A 16,219-nucleotide genomic window follows, 5' to 3' on the forward strand; every position below is an offset into this window, starting at 1 on the left:
GGTTACCAGCTGGCTATGACACCAACCACAAACCTTCTTCGCTGCTGGCTTTGACAGACTCATGAAACTTTCTCTTTCTACGAGTATTCCATTTTGCATCTTATATATCGACTTACCCTTGTATAAACTGATTTAAATCCACTTTTAGGCCTCCCCGATTGCTTAGTCGTAATGCTGTCCCTCCATAATAAAGGGGTCCTGGGTTCGATACCTGGTACAAACACATTACACTTTAAACTGTAGGTCCAGTCCCAATTAACCTATCAGGTATAAAGTGGACTTAAAACACTCTTCATAAATTAAACTTTGTTTAAAGCAGTGGTTCTTAACCGTTCATGTACCATGGATCCCCTTTAAATATATTTTGTTGTTGCAGACCCTGAAGGACTTAACTTAATATTTGCAGCCTCAAAGGGATCTCAGTGAACAATTGTGTTGAGTGTTGGACTCACGGTCTTGTCACCAATGGTTCCAGGTTCAAATCCTGGCAAGGGGGTGGCTGCTCCTTTGTGAGTGGCCCTTCAACAATTAGCATTCACCCTTGTTGTTATTAGCCTAAAGAGGCACCAAAGTGGCATTAAATAACAAAAATAGGAAAATATGGTCCTAAAGTGGATCAATGTATTTATTTAAAGTAGGGCAGGGCAGATACAGTGCCAATATATCAGTAATGGAATTTATTTACCAATATTGGCCAATACTTTTCAAACATTTTGGTCTTTCATGGGGGTAACAAAAATCCTGCGTGACACTTTCACAGAGAATTTTGAAAAGGACTTTTCAATTATCGAGAAATGTGGATTTTGCATTATAAAAATCTGAAATATTAATAAAAAACAAAAATATTGCCATGGTTTACGTCTAGAAATTGTGTAAGTTAATTAATTTTTAAAACACTTTATTCAATAATGGAGAGTGTATTTTTCTCCATCCTTTCCAACAATGACAATATCTCATAGCATTTCGTTACGACTTCTGATCCACCTGATGGGTTCTGGTGGGTTTTAGGACCAAAGACTAAGAATGTCTGGTTAAGATTACTTACTCGTAACAGGACAACTTTGGAGGGGTTCTTCATCATCTCAGTAATGCTAGGTTCTTGCTTATTAGGTTGAAGAGGGGAAGCCACTGCAGGTGGTGGCATAATGTCCTTCTCACTTATAATCCTGCCTCCTCTCTTGCTTGTCTTCTCCACTTGCAGGGCCATGGAAATACCTTGTTCCAGTTTCCCTAGTCCTTGACCCTCCTAAAATAGCAGATATTAAATATTCAATGAAATTCACACGCATAGCAATAATATCGAACCATGCTTTTGGCCCAACCTGTTCCATTTCCTGTGCTAGTGATTGCGAATCGGAAACAAAGAAAATGTAATCTGTTGGAGAGTGAACAAGCTCCTGCTGAACCTAATGGTTAGTGCTCTTGTTTTGGTGCAAGGTGCAAATGGAAACCAGAGAACCAGTGCTTATATAAACACTGTTGCCACTTTGTAATTTAATGCTCATTATTTAAAAATCTTCTTAAATATGCTTACTGTGATAAGTCTTTGTGTGCATTACCATGTAGCTTATGCCTCCCCCAATGGCATAACGGTAATGCTGTTGCCTTGTAATCAAGGGGTCCTAGGTTTGATACCTGGTGGCAGCACAGAATGGTTTGGATCCCACTTTCGACTGTAAGTCCAGTCCTGATTAGCCTACCTGTGCACAGAGGGTGCTTAACACAAACTTCAACTTCCATGTAGCTTATTTGTAGCATGGTCTCCCCTTAATGAAGCACTGGCAGCAGATAGTGAAATTGTGTGGTTTCTGCTAGAAAGGTCAAAGTTTGGCACGAGTGTGTAGAATGAATAACAGCTTGGGCAAAACATTGTTTAGATGAGGCAGTCAAAAAGTTGGTTCTAGTAGCATGAAACAAGTGAAATGTGGAACATTTGTGTGGGGGAGGAAATGGTAATCTCGTATTTACTTGAAAGTACAATGCAAGGAGTGGCCTAGAGGTCTCTACTCAATGTTTTTCAATTCTCATGAAATTTATATGGAATGTATCTACAGAGCATTCCCTGACATTCGCTACGAGACTCGGAGGCAAGTGGCCCGGCGTCAGCGCTTGTCTTTCCCGGTGAACGGGTCCGCGACAATCGCACGCTACAGTCTGTTTTTTCGCTCTCCCTGTCTTTGTTCTCTTTCCCTTTCTGTTGACGTTGCAGACTGACGCTAGTATAATCCTCCCTCGGAAGTTGTGTTGTGTCGTGTCCGTGTGTTGAAGATTGTGGCTTAATATGGCACCACAAAAGTTTACATTACAACAAAGGATTTAACTTGTCAAGTGTTACTTCGGAAAGAGGAATTGTGGAGAAGTGCAACGACGTTTTGCAACAAAATTTCCTGGTGTTCCCGTTCCACATAGGACCACTATATTAAACCTCGTAAAAAAGTTTAGAGTAACAGGGTCAGTTCTGAATAAAAGTGGAAAGAAAAATGGGGAATCTAAAAATAAAGTATACAAAGACAATCCGCACACCATCCGTGAGTTAAAGAGAGTATTGTATGAGAAATCGGAAGAATTACAGTAGACTAACTTGCACGTGTAAATGCCAATTTCCTTTGGAGATGCCAGGAATGTGTTGCAGCAGAGGGACATCATTTTCAACACCTTCTGTAGTCAAGGTTAGTACACAATATGAAAACTGTAATTTTAATAGCCGACTCTAGTGACTGTCGAGGACCCTTTCACCGGGAAAGACAATCGCTGATGCGGGGCCGCTTGCCACCGAGTCTCGTAGCGAATGTCAGGGAATGCTCTGTATACGTCCAACAGTACATAGTACTGCAAAGTTCCAGCCTCATATATAGTCTGGTTGAGGCACCAAAGCAAACTATGAAAGTTTCCTGATATGGAAGCAGTTACAAAGAAAATTTATAAATGAAAAGTACATACAAAAATTACATGAATGTCTCTCACAGCTTTCACATTATATGTGACCAAAGCTAGGGTTGGATGACTTTTGAAACACCCTATCATAAAATTATCTTTGGCAGTAAATTATATTAAACATACAAATGATCATGGCAAGTTACAGCATTTGCCAATATTATTCTAAAAGCAACCTATTCACTGCAAGTGAAACCAAACCATAAAGTTGCCTTTATCATGTACTTTCAACCAAATATTCATCCCTTGATTCAAAGATCCAGAAATAAAAATTAAGATTGTTAATGCCTTAAAATGTAATCTTTTCAGTGGTTCTAAAAGGTATGAAATCTGAAGTTCTAATTTTGTGATACAGGGTCCTGACAATGAGTAGAATTTCATGATTTTGATTTTCCAACAAATACATCAGTAGGAAAGACACTGCTTACACAGTTTTGTGCCAGCCACATGATCCACAAAATGGCCACAGATCAGCTTCTCCAAGCCATTTGTTCCCTGTTTACAGATGGTTGAAGTATGAAGCAAATTTGTTACTATGAAATTAACCAGTTACTTTGAAGACGAACTGTGACAAATGTATTGATTTCTGAGAATGATTTTTTGCCATTTTTTAACTCTATGCAAAAATTTGAACCATGATATGAAGATTCAATACACTATCTGGCTTGGCTCAAGTGTATTAACGTAAGAAACTTGGTGCTTTGTTTGTAACTCTTTCCACATCAGAAAAATGACCATCGCATAGTTGGCGCTGGTGCCTCTTAGGGCCAAAACTCTGCATGACTAGTTTTGGGACCTGTTCTATTAAACATCAATATTGAAAATTGTTGAACAAAGACAAACTTCCAAATTTGGACACTTGGCATGGAATGATCCAATATATAATTTTCTGCATAATAGGGATGGAACCGATCAATCGGTACTCTCAGTATCGGCTGATATAGGCATATCAGTATATCAGTAAAATTACAGATCTGATATATCGATAAATATCTTATAATTTAGTGCAAAATTCTGCTATTTTGTTATAATTTTTATGGATAATCTCCATGCCCTAATTTCTAGAAAAGTAAATGTCTAAATATTCAACTTCTTTTGCACTGCAATCACCTCGAAACACACATTTATTAAGGAGATCAATGAACATTTAGGTTTTTCAAGGACCATTTCTAATTTTATATTGGATCGGTAGAATATTGGTTATCAGTATCGGTAAATTTTATATCAGTACTTTATCGGTATTGGCCAAAATTTCATATCGGCCCAACCCTACTGCATAATAGGTTTTATTTTAAACACTTATCTTAGTGACACAAGTTCTTCTATGCCTTATTTGAAAAATATCTGTCCATTGTGCAGGAATTCTAATATTCTATTCTGGGCTTCTCCATGAGAGTAATATCACTTCTTTCCCAGGTCCTTTCATTGAACTGAACACATGGAATTCACAGTGCGAAAAGTGTGGACTTTAGAGACCAGAAGATTTAATCTGGTTTGACTCCTGCCAAAAAAGCGTTTGTCATATGTACAGCATTCTCTGGCAACAGGAAAAGTTTATGGCAGGAACCAAACCAGGTTAAACTTTATGGCCTACAGGTTTAGGGAGGGTGCCGTGCATTGCTTGGATTTTCCCACAAGGATCTTTGTAATGTGGCAATATAGTTGTGTCCATTCTTGACCAAACAATTTTGAAATGAACCGATGGGACCCCGTTTTGCCACTGTACACTCAAGCATTTTTTAATGAGTTTCAGTGGGGTTACACTTTTTCACAACTTGCAATAGACACTGTAAAACTCATGACTGGAAACAGACAATAGCTACATCACAAATGTTGCTGCAACTGTGAAACCAAAGTATAAATAGTAGTGATGTGACAAAGCTGAAAATTTGCCAATGCACTCACCGATAATTTTTGGAACCGATACCGATGCCGATATTTAACCAATTCCGATACATAAGATTATTCAACAGAAATGGAATGTTATTTTCATCATGACAAAAATAAATTTGCTATGTACATTCCTACTGCATATTATATATAAGTATATTCTCAGAGATTTAACATTAGTATACGAGCAGTTTTTTGAAATGCAAAATCAATTCTTATTCTTAATATTGTAAATTTAATGCTGGCTGATTCAACTTCAGAAACATGAGTTTTTCAAGCACTTCTGGAAGTAACCTACTTCTTCTCTTATTGCAAATCATTCCAGCAACACTGAACACTTGTTCACTGAATACTGATGCAGCAGGTATGCCCAAGTATTTTCTCACCACTTGCTTCAGGTTTGGCTACCCATTTTTGAATTTCTAATACAACAGCGGATCCTGGTCATGTGGAATAGTCGGTTCAGCAATGTACTGTTCTATTTCTGATTTTGAGGTAGGGTGATCCTTTTAATGTGTATATATAATAATAATAATAATAAAAAGTGCTCCCCCTGTGCTTAACACAACGCCATGAAGGCATATAGGGGGTGTGGGGGTAACGCTCCACACTTTCTTGATCCGGTCGTGAGTGGGGGTGATGTGATCAGCATCACGCCCCTGACCGCCTTTACCCCCCCAGGTACCCATGTTATTCGACACTGGGTGGGCACCAGGGCCGCTTCCATCGTTAGAAAAGTTCCCGGATTTGAACCGGCCGGGGATCGAACCCGGGACCTTTAGCATGGTAGTCAGATGCGTTACCGACTGAGCCACCGCAGCCACTATCCTTTTAATGAGAAGTTTGCAATAATTTTATAACAAAACATCCACACTGATGAAGATCCATAAGCTAATTCTCAATAAATCTTACAAAATTAAAATATAAAACGTATTAGAAGGTAAAACTCTAGCATTATTGGTAACCATTTAAATATCAGATTTTTGCTGATGCCGATATGACAATTTCTGCTGATATTCATACATCTGTAATTGGCTTTGGCACATCCCTAATAAATAGCATTGCCAACTAACAAATTTCATCAAAATCTCTTTCTCATGCAATAGGTTCTTACTGAATGTAACTAACATTGTATCAAATCAACTACTGGCATTGCACGTAGAGAAACAAATCTCAGTTCTTTCCTTCCATACAACATCTCAAATTGAAAATTTCATGTACATTTTCTCACCTTAAATCCATATTTAGCCATAATTTTTGCAGCCACAGAGCCTCCCATACCCATTCCATACCCATCGCCTGTGAAGTGTTGCTTCCCACCTGGAGGTGTGTGGATGGGAGGAGGGGAAGATGGTGCTGATTCCTGAGGAGCCTCTTGAAGGGATGGGGGCGGAGCAATTGCCACACCACCTGCAAAATGCAAAAGTACTGCATGTTCAGAAATTATTAGTCGATTTTGTAAGACTGTATTTTCACAAATAATGAAGAAAACTACATCATTGGAAAGAGGAATATTTGAAGTTTCACACAGACCTTAACTGTATTCAATGTGTGCCCCACGCGTGGACCACGGCAGATGTCCAGGCGGTACTACCATTTTCGCTAAACCTTCTCCAGCATGCCTTGTGTGACATTGCAATGTTGATGTGCCTTTGCAGTTCCGGCAGTGTCTGTGGAACTGGAGGAATGTAAACATCGTCTTTGATGAAACCCCATAGGAAGAAATTGCACAATATCACCATTGGAAACGTCACACAAGATATGCTTAAGAAAGTTTGGCAAGAATAGGAGTACCGCCTGGACATCTGTTGTGACACATTGGCTGCACATCAAATGCATTTAAGGTCCGTGTAAAACTTCAAATATTCCTCTTTAAAATGGTGCTAATATAATGAATTTCTGTTCATTATTGGTGAATATACCGGGTAAGTCAAAATGATGGACCCGATTACAGAACTTTATTCTGTGAAATCTAATAAACATATGTTATTTTGTGAGACATGCGCTTCAAAAGGTTAACTTTCAAAGTTTAGTTTCCACGCAGTGTTTCCACTTTCTACCGCTAGGAGTCAGCAGCGAGCAGCGAGCACAGTACAGTCTTACTAAATCGACCAATAATTTATGAACACAAAGTATATTTAATATGCACATTAGGGTCAGAACAGAGTAGTTGGCACTTGAATCAGTATTAACCACAGGCATTAATTTCTGCTAAAATTGACAATAACTCTATCAATCTGGCATTTACATAAAAAGATTTAATTTAGTGCAATTTTCTTTTTCATTCATTCAAGGTATAACAAATGTATTAAGTTCTTGTAAAGTAAACACAATGGTATTGAACTAGGTACGCATTCCTGCTAAATTTTTGTATAATATTTTCAGAAGACATTCATAAGAAAACATAACTTTATGTACAAAAAATGTTTTCATACCTGATCTAGATGGCCTTTCTTCCTCTTCCTCATCACTTTCTTTTCTTCCTCCAAATCCACTTTTTCGTCTGTCTTCTTCATACCTACATGGAAGAGAGAAGAAATAAATTAATGTATTTAAATGCATACATCAAACTATTATTCAGTTCACTTGAAACAAAAAAAAAAAAAGATTTGTCTCTAACAGACAAGGCAGACAACAAGAAATTAAAACACTACTGCTTCATCAGCTTTGCACCTTCTCATCTGCTTTTGACTCCTTATTCCTCCATTTCTGACAATAACAATGGCATTTTGAAGTGGTCAGTTTTAATTTTTTATGTACATCCTGTGTTGTGATTTATATGACTGGACTGATACAGGTAAGGACATGTTACATCCATTGTTTGGTATGATAAGTTATTTATGTGAAAAAAAAAATGTGGAAAAAAGAAAAATATAACATGTTGGATGTTGGTTACATACTTTTTGTATGAACAAAGCAATGGAAAGTACAAAATAACACTAATACTAAAATAGCTTTCCTGGCGACGTGATTCGAACAAGTGTTCTTGGGTTACCAGCCAGGTTAAATTGGAGTTGGCTTCCAATGTTTCGAGGGCATATATTGCTCTCACATAGAGAGAGAGAGAGAAAAAAAAAGGAGGGGAGGGATCTCCCGTGGGAGGGGAAGTACCCCTCCACTCCGTAGTGTGATGCCAGCTGCTCGCACGCTTCACCTTGGCAGGGAACTAGGGCTTTCAACGGCCACTCAAGTACACCGTGGTGGTGGTTTTAACATGTTTTTTCGAGAGTTTTAAGGGTTTTTAACAAAGGTAGTTTTAATTCTGTATACGAGGGTCACTATTTATATTTTGAGCCTTGGCAACACTGATTGAAGTTAGGCGCGATTTGACGTTTGCACGGAATCGTCTGGCATTATTGACCATAACATACTTCAAATGTTTTGTCAATAGCTTCATTTGTGTTGTTTATGTTGCCTTGGAGATTGCGCGACAACAATAAAATGGAATTAACTCGTGAACATTTTCGTGCGATGATTTTTTATGATTTTCGACATGAATTATCAAGACAAGAGTGCATCGATCAACTTACTCCCACATTTGGTGATGAGGCAACCATAGGCATTAGTTTCACCAGCATATATAAAATATTACATGATCATTTAGCTGTGAGAAAGGTATGTTCTCGTTGGATCCCACACAATTTGACAAAAACTCAAAAAGACGCTCGCGTCAATTGGTGCAAACAAATGCTCAATAAATACAATCGTGGTGCTTCAAAAGACGTATATAAGATTGTAACAGGTGACAAATCATGGATATATGCATATGAGCCGGAACGTAAACAGCAGTCGACTGTATGGGTGTTTCAAGATGAACCCAATCCAACAAAAGTTGTTCGCGCTCGAAGCACATCGAAACAAATGGTCACCTGTTTTTTCGGGAAAACTGGTCATGTGGCAACTGTGCCTTTAGAGGAATGTAGAACGGTCAACTCTGAATGGTACACAACAATTTGTTTGCCAGAGGTCTTCGGTCAAATACGGAAAACAAACAAACGCCGTCGGATCATTCTTCATCAAGACAATGCCAGCTGTCACACATCTCGTCTAACAACTGACTTTATGAACAGTCAAAAAATCGAATTGATGGGTCATCCACCGTACAGTCCTGATTTGGCACCCAATGACTTCTTCTTGTTCCCGAATGTCAAGAATAAATTGCGTGGACAACGATTTTCGTCGGCGGAAGATGCCGTTGATGCGTTCAAAAACCATATTATGGAGGTGTCTCAAGAAGATTGGAAAAACTGATTGACAAATGGTTCGAACGAATGCAAAAGTGTATTGACCATAAAGGAGAATACTTTGAAAAACAATAAAGCAGTTTTGAATGCCAAATTCCTGTTTTTTATTGTTAGGCTCAAAATATAAATAGTGACCCTCGTATGTCGAGCACTATGAAGTGTTTTTAACCCAAACCTTTCACCTAGTATCCTCGCATGACACTTCTCCGATGTGGCTTGATGTTCCGAGACTAAAATACGACCACCTGAAGAAGGAAGCAGTAAAGCTTCCGAAACGTAGTTTAGAACGAATACATACTCACTTACGTAAGTAGAGGGTCTTCCGATGGCGCAGTGGTAGCATCGTCGCCTTGTGATCAAGGGTTCCCGGGTTCGATATCCGGTGGAGGCACAAGTGGTTCGGATCCCACTTTAAACTGTAGGTCCAGTCCCAATTAGCCTTACTGTGCATAAAGTGGACTTAAAACACCAAATCAACCAACCAACTTACGTAAGTAGATGAAATTCAATACTCTAACGTATTCTTGTTTATAGATAGTGAGTAACATGCACGTAACCAATATACTTTCATATTTGTATTTCTATTATGTATTTGACTTTGATCCTCAACCTCTCGTAAGTTAATGCCAGTGATGAACACAAAAGATGAATAAGGGAGTAAACAATAAGAAACCATTCATGGCTTAGCCAGGATTCAAACCTTTGACACCCAGTTTTACAGGATAATAATTTTATTTCTGTTATTAAGACCAGCCACACATTGGATCTGACACGACGCGACGAGTCACTCTTGTCGCGAACTGTGTCAGGGAAGATTTTGCCATAGTCTGTTATGGGAGGCAACACACTGGATGAAACATTTTACTCAAATCACCTTGTGACGGGTTACGACAAACATTCATTCACTTCAGGACAGACCTCCTGTAATTACAGACTGGAAATGGGTGCAACTTGAAGCCAGCAATTAAATGTAGTCATTGCATCATACATTAAATGGTTAATAGAAATATACGTATTGAATTAACAAAATATAATTTGATACATTACGTCTGTTAATGCATTGCTACCTGCTTCCCAAATTATAAGAGACAGACCTAGATCTATTATGTACATGGACAAAATCTGGAATCAGATTTTAGATAACAAAGTGACTTGTCTTGTCACGTTGTGTCCCATCATGTTGCACTGCATTGCATTATGTACTGCCAGATCCAGTGTGGCTGGCCTAAGGAGTATGAATGTACGATGCTTGTTGTCGCACAAATGCCCAAATGTTCTCATCAGTAAAATATGTACCTACTTTTGTCTGTTTACTAGATCATATAAGTTAGCACAAGACTCTAGCAGAAAGTCAGAAAGTGTACTAGAAGGAAAAAAGTCAAAACTTACACATTTCTGGATTTGGCATTGGTGAATCGTTTATGTGATCAACAAGTATAAGTTTCTGGAAAAGTGTGATAAAAAGCTTGACTAACATGTAGACATGATAAATCTTTACACTTATGCGAAAACTCTACAAAGCATCTTGCACTATTTTGGTGATATTTAATCCATAAAAATATAAATTCAACAAACCTTTCTCTTGTCCTCCTATCTCGTTCTTCTTTGTGTTTCCTTCTCCTTTCTTCCTCTTCTTTTTCTCTCTCCCGTTCTTTCCTGTCTCTTATATCTGAAGTGAACAATTTGTAATGGTTAATATAATGATCAGAGGTAGAAAAAACACTAAAAATAATTCAGGCGTCAATGAAAATCTTCAGTCACCATGGCAACTGGGTGCCCTGTATTTTTCTGCTCCTGATAATGACAATGGGTCATATTACTAGGATATGATTATTAAGTGGCTAAGAAGTGAGAGCGTGCGCTCCATTTTCATTTTTTAGTGCTCCCCTGTGCTTTGCACCACACCATGAAGGCATATAGGGGATGTGGAGTTAGGGCCTCACACGTTCTTGATCATGGCCGAAAGTGGGGGTGATGTGATAAGCACCATGCCCCTGGCTGCCTTTACCCCCCAGAGTTTTCTCCAGGTACCCACTTTATACGATGCTAGGTGGGTGCCAGAGCCGCTTGACTAGGTGGAAAAATCCCGGTTCTCCCCAAGAATAAAAATCTCTCTTGCACAGTTTTCAATCTAGCAAGGGTTGTTTCAAAAGTCTGTTATATTTCAATAAGATGGCACCACAATTCATTATGTAGCATAGCTGCCGGCAAGCATCATTCTTCAAAACAATATCTGAAAAAATTTCAGCCAGATGGGATATGTAGTTAATGTTTGACAGTCATCTGTACCAGCATTCTCGCATCAGCTAAGACTGGTGCGCAAAAAAAGTAATATTTCACAAGGACAACACATGATCCCACAAATGCCAATGAAATTTATTCCGGTTCCCAAACAGAAAAAACTGACTCAGTGGAAATAAATTGTCATTGAATAAGGATGTCATCAATGACGTATTGCAGAGTTCGAAAAAACTTATTTTTCCCATGAGATGAAAATAGTCCTCCTCAGTGGCCGTGGAGTCTAAGGTGCTGTGTTTTGGACTCCGACTTCAGAATATCATAGGTTCGAGTCCACATGGGTTCAGTCTCTGGGTTTTCAGCCTGTGTATAGAACCGGTGGCAACCCACTATCGTGAGGAAATTGGGGAGCTATGAGTGAGTAGCGTAATCTTGTCTCGGAAATCTACTATAACGGATGAGTTCGACATGCTGACCCCAAGTCACCACATTACCGGTTGAAGAACTCCACACCTCTAGGTAGGATTGAGAGGGGGAGACTGGCAGTCAGGAGATAGGCCAAGGCCCTTCCAGGGCTGTCGAGCCATGGATTATTGTTATGAGATGAAAATATTGGAAACTCTTTGGACCAAGTGTATAGCTCTCGAAGAGACTATGCTCAGAAATAAAATGGATTTCTCCCTAGAAATGTGTTTAACTGGCTTTCTTACCAAATTTCTCAAACAACCCGCATATATCACCTTTTAATGAACTGCTGGCATACATACATGTGTACACATGTACAGTCCTGGACACTTCTGGGTTGTAACAATTTCATTGACTTACAATGGGATCATTTTAACCCAGAAGTGTCCTGACTGTACATAAAAGCTCCTGTTCATCTATGGGGTAAGAACTCAATAAGGAAGTGGGTGCTAGCATTTTTACTCATATGAACTATTGTGTTGCATCTTCATTCTAAAATTAACAAATAAAGGAATTTATTTGAAAGAGTCAACATTTTTTTTTCGTTTTTCAGCCCATTTTGGTCTTTAGGTCATTTTTCAGTACTTTTTGCTATAATTTTTCTTGTATGTACGCATTGCTTGCATTGTAGAATTATCTCTTATAGTCTACGGTTATTACAAGCATAGAAACATAGCGCGTGTTCTCCTGAAACATCACAACGAAAAACTGTGTGTTTTTGCTTGTAATAACCGTACACTACAAGAGAAATAACTTTGCGATTTTTGGTTTCGTTTTGTATCTTCCCTGATGTTTTGTGCATTTTAAATGCATTTGTTGCATAACTTACATATTTAAATTTCTTAATAAGGTAAACTGCTCGCCATTAAAAATGCAACACCCAGAAGGAGTAATCGGAATCGGATGAAATGTGCACAGTGTGTAGAGGAGAGGTGCAGAAGGAAATGATTAGGTGTTCAAGGCCGTCATGCGTCATGTGCGGCTGCCACGCCATCTGGTAAGTGGTACCTGTAGCAGGTCAGATAGGTGCAGAAGAGCAGTGAAAGTGCATGGTCGTGAGTGTAGTGTGTTAAAATCGGTCAGCAATGCCACGTCGTCGAATACGGCAGCGATTCCAGCAGGTTTCCCAGTTCGATCGCGGCCGAATTGTTGCATACCGTGAGATCGGTGCCCGTGTAATACGGAATGCATCCACAGTGATCCGTGTATGGAACCAGTGGGTCCAGGAAGGCACTGTAGAGCGACGTAGAGGTTCACAACGTCCGCGTCGGACGACGGAACGAGAGGACAGACGTCTGATACGCATGGCCCTTACAGACAGAACGGCCACATCAACGAGGATTGCGCATGAAGTACGGGATGTTTTACAACGTCCAGTGTCCCCACGAACCGTGCTTCATCGTTTGGCGAACCGGGGAATTTTTTCCCGGCGCCCACTGTTGCGGATTCCTCTGACGCTAGAGCATAGGCGTTTGCGTCTGAGATGGTGCCAAGACCATCGTGCATGGATGGCGGAGTGGAATGCTGTAGTGTTCTCTGATGAATCCTGCTTCTGTATACAACATCATGATGGACGTACACGCGTGTGGCGGCACCGTGGCACTAGGCTTCATGATGCCTGCATCATGCATCATCACACAGGGCCTTCATTGGGTATCATGGTATGGGGTGCCATCGCCATAGGTGTTCGTTCGTGTCTCGTACGCATTCAAGGGACATTGAACAGCCAACGGTACATCATACAGGTTCTCACCCCTGTTGCTGTCCCATTAATCCATGCACTGCATAATGCCACTTTTCAACAGGATAACGCGCGCCCCCATGTTGCAAGGAATGTCCTCGCATTTATGGAAACTAACCACGTGCCCCTGCTTCATTGGCCAGCACGTTCGCCGGATATGTCGCCAATTGAACATGTCTGGTCCATGGTGGGTCGCCGGCTGGCCCAACTCAGGTTTCCGGCACGTAATTTTGAAGACCTCTGGCACCGTGTGGAAGCCGCTTGGGACGCCATACCGCAAGCAGACATCGATAGACTCATTCTGTCCATGCCTGGCCGTGTTGCAGCAGTTATTGCCGCCCGTGGAGGCTGTACACGCTACTAGCTCCTTGGGGTTATGCAACCATGTTCTACGTGTCACATGTCACACCACCGAGCTCTAACTGTAATCATTTTCTTATCTTATTATGAACTACATATTTGCCAAGTTTCGTGTTTCTATCTCATTTCCTTCTGGGTGTTGCAATTTTAATGGCGAGCAGTGTATTTTTAGCAAGCATGCCATTAACTGAAAATATGGTCAATGCAAAAGCACAATATTATTTTTAAGTGTCTTTGGCAATGGATCAAATGATTAATTGTGGTAAATTTATTTTTTCTCCAGCAAACTTAAAATACTTTGGATGAAGCTTACTTTAAGGTTCCCTTGCTGGTCATTATTATCACTATAATCTGTGCTTTCAAAGTAAAATAAAATTGTAATCTGATGCATGCATGTGTTTTTTCTTGTATAGTGGTTGTTATGTGTTTGTGTGTCTTGTGCAGTAGTTGTGCTGTGTAGTGTGTTTGGGTTTGTCTTGTGTAGTAGTTGTGGTGCCTAGTAGTCTAATGTGTTTCTGTTTGTCTTGAGTACTATCGGTGGTGTGTATGTATGTGTCTTGTGTTGTAGTTGTGCTGTCTAGTATGTTTGTGTAGTAGTTGTGCTGTCTAATATGTTTGTTTTGTCTTGCGTAGTAGTTATGCTGTCTAATTTGTTTGTTTGTCTTGTGTAGTAGTTGTGGTGTGAAGTTTGTTTATGTTTATATTGTGTAGTAGTTGTGGTGTGTTTGTGTTTATATTTTGTTATAGTTGTGATGTGTTTGTGTGTGTCTTGTGTAGTAGTTGTGCTGTCTAATGTGTTTGTGTTCGTCTTGTGTAGTAATTGTGCTGTCTAATGTGTTTGTGTTTGTCTTGTGTAGTAGTTCCTCCATTCATATTGGGGGTTAGGCGTAGAGCTGACAACTCTGCACTGTAAAAACACATGTCAAGAAACAACAATATAAGGCCATGGATGTTCCCAAGGTAAAATATTCTGGAGGTAAAATAGTCCCCCATTCGGATCTCCGGGTGGGGACTACTTTGGGAGGTCTCTGGACTAAGGATAAGATCTACATTAGGAATAAATATATTAAATTAGGCACTTGGAATGTTCTCAGCCTTTACCGGCCTGGGGCATTTCAGTGTACAGTTAATGAGATAGTTAAGTATAAATTAGATGTAGTAGCTGTCCAGGAAGTTAGGTGGCCAGGAGAAGGGAATTGTAAAACTAAAAATTATACTTTTTTCTATGGTGGTACTGAAAATCATAATTTTGGAACAGGCTTTTTTATAAATAATAGAATTATCTCGGCTCTTAAAACAGTAGAATTTATTAATGATAGGATATCATATGCAGTTTTACAGGGTAGGTGGTGTAAAATTATTTTAATAAACATACATGCACCAACGGAAGATAAAGATGATAATACTAAAGATGATTTTTATACAGAGTTAGAACAGGTCTTTCATAAATTTTCTCAGTATGATATGAAAATTCTGTTAGGTGACTGTAATGCACAAATTGGCAAAGAAGAGACATTTAAACCCACAATTGGTAAAGAAAGTCTTCATGAATTAAGTAATGATAATGGTATAAGATTGATTACTTTTGCAACCTCAAAGAATTTAATTGTGAAAAGTACCACTTTTAAACATAAAGATATCCATAAATATACCTGGTCTTCTCCAGATGGTAAAACTCATAATCAGATAGATCATATTCTCATTGATAAGAGAAGGCATACTAGTATAATTGACGTTCGTACACATAGAGGTGCTGACTGTGCCAGTGACCATTATTTAGTAATTGCTAAATTAAGAGAAAGACTCTCAGTGATAAATCATAAGCAACAAAATCTAAAAGTTCTAAAATTTGATACAGGAAAGTTTACTGATGAAAGAATTAAGAAAGATTACCAAATTAAACTGTCAAATAGATTTGATGTTTTGCAGGATTTAAATGATGATGAAAATATAAATGAAACAGACGTAAATAAGAATTGGCAGCACATACGTAATGCAATAGAATCAGCAGCTAAAGAAAGTATAGGATACCATAAACCGAGAAAAAGTAAGCCATGGTTTGATAATGAATGTCATAATCTAATAGAAATAAGAAATCAGGCTAGACTTAGGTGGTTAAATAACTCTGATGATACAAATCTAAACAATTATAATAGAATAAAGCGAGAAGTTAACCGCACGTTTAGAAGTAAAAAAAGAGATTACTTGAAAAGCAAAATTAACGAAATTGAAACAAACAGCAAAACTAAAAATATCAGAGATTTATATAAAGGTGTAAATGAGTTTAGAAAGGGGTGGCAACCTAAAGTAAACTTGATAAAAGATAAAGACGGAGTTTTTCTAGCTG

The 16,219-nt window shown here is 39.0% G+C and overlaps 1 protein-coding gene across 2 annotated transcripts in view; it reads right to left on the reverse strand.

The window, feature by feature from the left end:
* The window catches only part of Spf45 (splicing factor 45), a 43,828-nt gene that overhangs the window by 9,717 nt on the left and 17,892 nt on the right, over window positions 1-16,219 (reverse strand). For both annotated transcript variants that reach the window (XM_083112767.1, XM_083112766.1), the window contains 4 exons: window positions 10,644-10,737; window positions 7,260-7,342; window positions 6,056-6,234; window positions 1,046-1,246 (listed from right to left, as the gene is read on the reverse strand). In XM_083112767.1, the coding sequence (XP_082968893.1) occupies window positions 1,046-1,246; window positions 6,056-6,234; window positions 7,260-7,342; window positions 10,644-10,737 (557 nt within the window). The remainder of the gene's footprint in view (window positions 1-1,045; window positions 1,247-6,055; window positions 6,235-7,259; window positions 7,343-10,643; window positions 10,738-16,219) is intronic.

Source organism: Lepisma saccharinum, chromosome 26 (genome assembly GCF_977018435.1).
Source record: "Lepisma saccharinum chromosome 26, izLepSacc3.1, whole genome shotgun sequence".
Taxonomy (NCBI): domain Eukaryota; kingdom Metazoa; phylum Arthropoda; class Insecta; order Zygentoma; family Lepismatidae; genus Lepisma; species Lepisma saccharinum.